This window comes from Zeus faber, assembly GCF_960531495.2.
Source record: "Zeus faber genome assembly, chromosome: 9".
In the NCBI taxonomy this organism is placed as follows: domain Eukaryota; kingdom Metazoa; phylum Chordata; class Actinopteri; order Zeiformes; family Zeidae; genus Zeus; species Zeus faber.
Window position 1 is genome coordinate 23,627,853 of NC_137197.1, and position 8,674 is coordinate 23,636,526.

Below are 8,674 nucleotides of genomic sequence, written 5' to 3' on the forward strand. Positions count from 1 at the left end.
CAGAACACCGGAGATATTACGCCGGGATGTCGACACCCATGCCGCGGATGTTAAAGCACTCGTAGTTTGGGGTGCTGTATAACTCTCATATTGTTATAGCCGTTTTGTTTTTCCACCTTTTTGGAGTATGTTAAGTGGCCGCTGTAACTTCTGCGGACCACCGGGTGTCGCTGTGCAGGGTAAGCAGCCTGGTCTCAAACCGGCTCTGGCTCCAGACACTTTACTGTCATGCTGAAGGGCTGATGATCACCATAATGAGTTTATTCATACACAGTGATGGGAGAAGTACTCTGACCTTTTACTTCAGTAAAAGCACGAATGCCATTACACAAAATGACCGAAGTAAATGTACTGCATTGCCATTGCTCCAGTGCCTTGATCTAACTGAGCCTATAATACACCATAAAGTGCTACTGTAATTTTTATTTATTTGCTTTGCTCATCCTGATTATAATTTAGTGTAGTAAAGTGTAGGTGGTGTCAGTCGTAACCAATATTTAGAACTAATGAATCACTGATGAGCAATCCTAGATCAGCAGATCCTCATTTTTATCTGCCAAACAGGAAAGTAAAAGTAGTAAGAAATGTAGTTTAAAAAAAAAAAAGTATAGATATGTGCTTTGAAATGTAGTACAGTCAAAGCTGAAAAGAAAGTACACATACTTGAAAAAATGTACTGAAGTACTTTGCACATCTATTTATACAGTGTAGTGTAGCTTTAATTAGAAGGTGATACACACCGCTGCGTTCCAGGAAATTAATAAGAAAGTAATTTTGGTGAATTTAGTTCACAATAACTGGTTGTTTGAATAGAGAAGTCTATTCAGTGTCAATTGCTGGGTGGTACATGGCAACATCCCCCCATGTGGTTCACACACTTTCAACACAACTTCATGCACAATACGGTCTTTTATTTCAAAAGCTCTTAAAATCACAGACTTCAAAATGCAACAGCAGGCATCGCATGACATCAAGTAATCAACATTCACTTTATTCCATGTACTGGTTTTGGTAAATGAAAGATAACACTGTAAAAAAATAACCTTGGCACATTTCATTTGAAACAATTTGACACATTTAAATGAAATTTATAAATTACAACTGCCAAAGCTGCTCATATTTTATCAGAGATTATAAAAAGAGTGACAGAAACCCTAAGACATGTATTGTATTTTTTTAAAGAATGCTTTAGCTATGAATTGAATAGTCTTTTCTCCTTCATTTAATTTAAGTGTTATCATCCAGGGGCAACTACAGCTTCAAGGGCATGTCCTGATGTGTTCAGGATGAGCTGTACTCCCCACACAAGCCGACCGTCTTGCCGTCCCATTCAGAGGTGGACAGACATTTGACGAAGAAATCTCCCAGGTCGTACTTGGAGATGGCCCGTCCCTTCAGCATGTTCTCCGTCACCGTGTACTTTTCGGTCAGAGGCAGGTTGTCTGCACGGAAAGAAGGTATTCAGCGTTTAATTCGTGCCACCGAATGTCATTTAAAGAGAATTTTCAACAAACAGATGTAGTTAAATACGCTCATTTATGTCTAAACATTACACCTAGATCAAAAACTTTCAATTCTTAAATTCTCTTACGTCGTTAAAGATAATTGCTTCCCGAAATTCCTATAGGGTCTTTATTAATAAATGATAGAACTCTTGTCTTTTAAAAGTAATACTTTCTGGCCAGAGGATGAAGAATGGTCGTGGAAACAAAAACAAATAGTTCATAGACAAAAATGTGATCTTTTTTTTTTTTTTTCCTAAACTGTAAATGTCTTATTTTGTCATAAAGTCTTTTATTTCCTCTTCCTACTGACCACCGATGTGAGGGGGCATGACGGCCACATAGTTGAGCCCAGATTCTTTCAGCACAGCATGCATCCTGTCGTGGTCCGCCGTCACATCACGCAGGCGGGGCGGGACCTTGGTCCGATCCCACAGCAGAAAAGCTGGGAGTGGACAAATTTCATATCAGACGTCCTGTCACACCCTATGGTATTGGACTGATATCCAATACCAGTTTTGATATTTGTGCATATAGAGTCAATGTTTATGTTTTAATGTATATAGTTTAACAACGTTGTTGGTAACCTACCTGACATGCAGCCGATCACCTTGGTGATCCCACGAGCTTTCATGGTGTCTATAATGTTCCTGGTGCCTTCAGACATCATGGTGGTGGGGCCTGGGGGGCACAGAGCAGCACAGATCTCAGCTACTGTCAGTGACTTATTTTTCTTTCTTTTTTTTTTTTTTTAATGCGTCTTTTTTTTTTAACACAGTGACATGTTACCAGTCAAGGAAAACAGACTTAAACAGACATTTGACTTGTTCAAGTCATACATTTTTCCAAGAATTTGGATGTTCTTAAACAGCAGCAGATGAACGATTGAAGGAAGACTTTGCTTCTACGCATTATATTCTACTGTACCTAGAGTTGGATGTGGCCAAAATATTGTATCCATCGTGTCTAGCTTTGTGTTTAATTATCACACTTTATTGGAGGTATTTATATTTCATTGCTCCTGCCTTGATGTAGACTAAAGATACGCTGCGAGCACTTATGTTAAATTGAAATCCTTAAATGGGCCATTGTAGTATAAACGTATAGAGGGGAGTTAACATTAGAAAAAAAAAGTACATTAAAATAGATTGTAGATCTTGAAAAAGAAATCATACTAAACATCTGTTTATGTCAACATACTGTATGTATGTGTGAAGAAGCAGAAATACACAGAAAAATACTTTTGTGTGTTGTTGGACCGTGGTGTATTTGTTTATCATTTCTATATTTATTTGTTTGTTCCACTCTTTGTCTTACTGAGGTCGCTTCTGGTGCCCAGGACGATGATGACGGCGTCCTGGCCCTCCATGGTTTTCTTGACATCGTCTTTGTTCAGCACGTCTCCCACCACCACCCTGCTGGCCTTGTGGTCAGCGGGCAGTCGGCTCAGATCCCGCACCAGCACGGTCACGTTGTATCCTGGTGGGAAGGACTGTGAGTGCGGGGGTTTACTACCGCCTGGTCTCCAGTGGGTAACCATCGAAAAGCAAGACCTCCCCATACTGGACCACTCATTCAACGCGATATGCGCAAAAGCAGCGTATCGTGAAGGGCTGCAACTGACCATCATTTTCATAGTAGATAAAACTTGATTATTTTTCAATACTTTGATTAATTTACGCTTATTAATGTACATCATAGCATTATGGTAAAATACATTTATTTGCTGAATCCTCACTTGAACTTATCCTAACTCATCTTGAAGTCACATAATAAATGTACCCATGTGGATATGGGGAAAGACACCATGAGTGAAAACAACACAAATAAAATTGCACTACTTTAGTAAATATTTTTCTGGCACGTATCAAAAAATATATATAAGACAAATTATTTTTCCAGAGATACCTTTCTGAAAAAATAAATTTTCTACTATAATAAACTATATATATACTATAATAGCTACAGGAATAAAAAATAAAGCTTTAAAGTGAGACAAAATCTAATATAGAAATAAAATTACAACATATAGCAGAAAGATTGTTAAAAAAAAACCATTGTGTGATAGTCTGATTATAAACTCTGACTAGACTCCAAATTGTCAAATAAAAGTTAAAATCTATTTTTCATACAGTATATGCACAGTGACAATACAGCACAAGCATTTGTTTTTAATAAGATGTTGAGTTTACCAATGTTGAATATTCTTAAAGCAAGTATTACCAAAAGTAAACACTTGTGAGGGAGGGCAGAAAAGAGGATTAGACATTGCGTAACAACACATGACAGGATATGTGACTTTTGATAACTCTGTTGGTTTAAATAACTCGGTCAGAATGGAAAATGGCCTTTTCCAGAAGCTCCTACAACTCCAAAAAGAGACATCTGGAACCCACCCAGTCTGTGTGAGAGAGATAGTGAACCCCTATCACTGCCACTATCTGCTATCTGGGGGACAGGCAAGCATGACTCAGAAAAAAGCTCAACGTCTAACATGACCAAGCACTCTGAGCCTGAAGTGACCTGACACAAGGAAATGGAAATGCTGGCAAATCAAAATCAATCAAATGCAAATGAAAAAATGAAAAGTGTTTGCAGATACGTCATTTCTGGTAATGTGCTAAACTAAATATATTTGTTTGAAGCTTTCCCTCTTTTGTATGTAGGCTATAAACAAGAGAGTTCTGAACATTTCTGAATTATTACAGCTCTTAAGTTATTGAAGGATTCTTAAAATATAGGTTATTTTGCTAATTTCTATTCAACCAAGTTTAGAGATTATTTAAAATCATTGGTTGGTTTTTTTTTTTGCCTTACCTGGTTCTGAAAATAATTGAAACTCAACCTACAGATATTATGTTGATATAGTTACTGGAAAAAATAGCATCTTCAGTCTGTACAAAGTCTAACATTTTTGAACCATGAATATTAATGATCTTTTGTCAAGTGTGCCATGTTAATGTTTAGTGTGTTTCATTGGTTCCGCTCCCTCACTATTAAATACTTAGCAAGTTTAACACATTTTTTCGATTTTTCTATGCTGTCCTGCTCCACCTTATTTTTCTTGCCAAATAAATGCGAGAAATTATGTTCAGCCCTTCTTTCTGTCATTAATTTTTCCCTTATTTTTTGCTGTATTGAGATCAATTATTTTTTAATCGATATCAGTCAAATTTGTATTTAATTGTATGCATGCATGCGCGCATTTATATATATATATATATATATATATATATATATATATATATATATGCATATGCAATTTTTATTTAATTGTATGCGAATATATATGCACGCATGCATACAATTAAGTACAAATTTGACTGATATAGATTTTAAAACATCTAAAAGAAAAATAACGACAGAAAAAAAAGATTAAAAAATAAATAAATAAATATATATATATTTTTGTGTGCGTGTGTGTTTTTGGTTCTTGTCGCTGATTGGCTCTTACCTGCAGCCACGGCTCGCGGGACCGTCACCTGACCGGTCATGCCCGTGGCACCAAATATCGCGACGTTCTTGATGGAGTCGGACATGTTGTCGGTCTGCGAGCTTCAGGATGAGAGGGGTCGGCGGTAATGAGTAGTAACGGGGTTCGGGCGAAGGGCTTGAGTGGTAGCGGTGATAAGTAGAATAAGCGTCTCACTGGAAACGCCCCTTTTAGGTAACAGACACCAGCCCACTTCCGCACGGGGCTGCTTCTTCTCCTTGTTCTCACGCGGAGGTTGCCCCTCCAGGTGGACGGGACAGCGCCCCCTAGCGGCGCGTGGAAACCCACACAGCACAGCGCTATATATAGTGCTAATATGCATAATATTAACATGATGCTGACTTGTTTAACTTATTGTGCAGCTATTCATCGGGAATGGCGAGAATTCACACAAAAGGTCTCAAGTCCTACATGTGTGTGTGTGTGTGTATATCATTCGTAGCATGTCATTCGCTGGTATTTGTACGGGTGATGTGAGGTGTGATCAGTCATCTTTCACCTTATTTCCCACCTCGAACCCTACGACCTACATCTAAACCTGAGGTGCAGTTAAGTTCAAGGTCAAGTTGAGTGCGGCATGTTCAAAATAGTATACGGTATCAAATTTAGTTGGATACTGGATGATCATTTTTTTTCCTGTTAACATTCATCAAGAAAGAAAACATGAATGAATAGGTAACATAAATATAAATTCAGTAAACGTATAAAATAAGTGTGTATACACACACACACACACACACACACACACACACCCTTAAAATTAACATGATGGTTATGGTGGTCTGCACCAAATTGATGCGTTTGCCTTTAATTTGTCCCAAGTTTCTGGTTTTGATGACGGACACGCAATCTCAGAGCACTTCGTTTATGTGTTAGAAATTAGACAAACTGCGTTAACAAAAAAAAAACAACAAAAACCTTTAAAAAAAATAAAAAAAAATAAACATCAGTGTCAACGGCGTAGCCCATTGTACTTGCGTGGAAGAAAGAAAAATCAGACGCACAAGCATTTTCCCCTTAATTCATTTATTTTATTTATAGTAGCGTCCCGCCCCCCCCCCCCCCCCCCTCCCCGGCGCCGCACTGGTGCTGATGCTGAGTCCTCCAGCGTCACGAGAGCGGAGCGGGACTCGCGGGCTCGTGTGTCGGGTGGCATCGCACCGTCGACCGGCTCACAGGGCGTCCTTCCCCGCGCGGCTCCTGCGGGTTGACTTGGCGTGGTCGCTGGGGGTCCCGGACAACACCCCCCCTCCCTCCCACCCCCCCGCCGAGTGGAGCGTCGCCGTCCTCCCGATCGAAGAGCACCGGGCTCCCCCGGACCCAGCGATGCGTGCGGAGCCGTAGAAGCGGGGTTGCATGTCTCCTCCGCCCGCCCGCTGCTCCACTGACAACGGGCGGCTCGTCGTTTTGTCTCCGCCGGATAAAAGCAACCGAGCAGCTGATACCGAGGCTGAAGGTGAGTCCGCCTCCCATCTGGAAATGCAGGATCGTTTCTGGTTGTGTGGCTGTGCGTTCTCCGTGCAGAGGGTGGGTTGCACTATGCAGGGGACGCCGGCCTGCATTTGGGTGCAGGGTGCTGCAGTGATCCAAGGAGCTTGTATTGCATATCTTTTATCCGTGTCTAGGTGTGTGATCCGTGGTTTTGACAGTCTTCCTGGACTCGCCACTCTTAATGCGTGGAAGGAGATAAAACGCAAAAATACGTACGGCACGGGGAATAAGGGCCCTCGTTTTGAGAGGTATAGTGTGAATAGACCGAATGAGGTTTCCATTATTTACTGAAGTAAAGACTCTAGGCAAGGAACTCGAATTGCAGATAGTTCTTGGTGTTGTGTCCCGGTTCTCTGGTCTGATATTTGGGCCTTTTAAAGGTAGAAATAGCAACAGCAGCATTCAGAACTTGCCTTCTGGAGCAGTGAGCAGTTACCTTGTCTCACACTGGCTCCTCACTGGACCAAGGGCGTAGATGCCAGGGGGGGATGGGGGTTGTAACCCCTCCAATCTTCACAACCGGCCAATACACCCCCCATAGTCATATTATGATGACTGAAAAAATATGAAAACATCTTTATTGATCAAAAAGATAATTTCTAAACCGACCCCCCTGCATTGTAAAATTTAAGTTGCGCTAGTTGGCATGTGTGGATCATGGTGTTTTGGTCTTGTCTTTTCCCCTTAAAATTCAGGAGAAACCATCAGTGATTATGAACAAAAAAACGAGAAATCTGCCCCCTGCATGCCCACAGACCCTCCTAGAAGGGGGTGGGGGGGCGAGCTCAATGTTCAACCCCAAAGTTATACCCTTTCATCGGACACAGCTGCAGCGAGGAGAGGCGGCAGCCCCAAATCTAAATTGCTGTTAGAGTAAAAACTGACAAGGTTATCGTCCGTCACATGTGCTGTCATGGCGGCGAGCCCTGATCCCCTCGTCCGATTCTTCATCTGACCAGACCTGAAGCACCATGCGGTGATGGCGAGGGGTGGGCGGGCAGACGAGGGCCGTCGGGTCAAATGTGTCATTTTAAGGTTAAATGCCGTGCGCTCCCCACCACAGCGCAGGGGGGGCATTTTGCAGCTCAGACTCGAAATATATGCAGGTTGGTGCGCGCCGGTCCACCCTGGTCCCCCCGCAGGGAGTCTCATCTCCTTGTTATCGTTTCGTCCCGGGTGTCACAGTGAGGATGAGCCGAAATGACCCGGGAACCCTTTGTGCGCTTATTTCAGATCAACTTGTTCACACGTGTGAAACTTTTCCCGGATGGTTGGGTGTCCAGGTGTGAGTGTAAATCTGTGTGTTTGTATTATATAGGTTTCCTCTCAAATCAAATGCTTTAAACCCAATTGTATTACTTCCGGAATTATTTTAATCAACAATAAATCGCCAACAAACCGCGGGAGTTTGTCTTGGGGACATCCAGTTATGAGCAAGCAAGTAGGTGCAGCTCTTATTATTTTGTTAATCAGGGAACTATGCACAGCACTGCACACAGATAGAAAACTGTAGATGTTGGTACCTTATACTTTATGTTGGAATAGCAAATACTTCACTCAGACGCAAACAATGTATCTATATTGTATTTATCAGGCGCACATCTTGAGTTCTACAAAATGGCCACAGGTACTCGGGGAGATATTTATGAGAAAGTTTTTATATATATATATGTTTTATATATATATATGTATATATACATATAAGTATATATACATAATTGCCTATTCCATATACATAACCATATTTCCTCTATCTATTCCATTTTATTTCATTTTATTTTATTGTATTTTATTTTATTCTATATATTTCTATTTTTATTCTATAAGTATTCGACTTACTGTATTACGTTTTAGGAGTCAGTTAGTTGGTCTTTTAGAAATAAATTTTTCCTAGGACATATTGTGTGTTATCACCGGGTGCGTTGCATTACATTTCACTGCATATATGCATGAAAGTATGTATATGTATGTGAGGAATAAACCTCTTGAATCTTGAATCTTGAATCTTGAATAAGTATACTGAAATACCATAGATAGGACATAACATTTTAAGTCCTTGTCCTTGTGTAATTTACAATTTAAAAGGTCTTTATTTTGAGGTTATATTACAATACACAAGCACAAAGACTTGAAAATGTATGCCGCAACTGTAGCGTTTTAGTATATGTTTATCTTAGACTTGGACTTG

General features: G+C 40.5%; 1 protein-coding gene across 1 annotated transcript; it reads right to left on the reverse strand.

Moving 5' to 3' along the window:
- Positions 1-890: 890 nt before the first annotated feature.
- Positions 891-5,175, reverse strand: blvrb (biliverdin reductase B). Its single transcript, XM_080007216.1, has 5 exons — positions 4,957-5,175; positions 2,820-2,981; positions 2,094-2,183; positions 1,816-1,947; positions 891-1,442 (listed from the first exon to the last, which is right to left on the reverse strand). The coding sequence occupies exons 1-5, from the start codon at positions 5,039-5,041 to the stop codon at positions 1,282-1,284; spliced, it is 630 nt and encodes a 209-aa protein (XP_079863342.1). The 5' UTR covers positions 5,042-5,175; the 3' UTR covers positions 891-1,281.
- Positions 5,176-8,674: the final 3,499 nt, after the last annotated feature.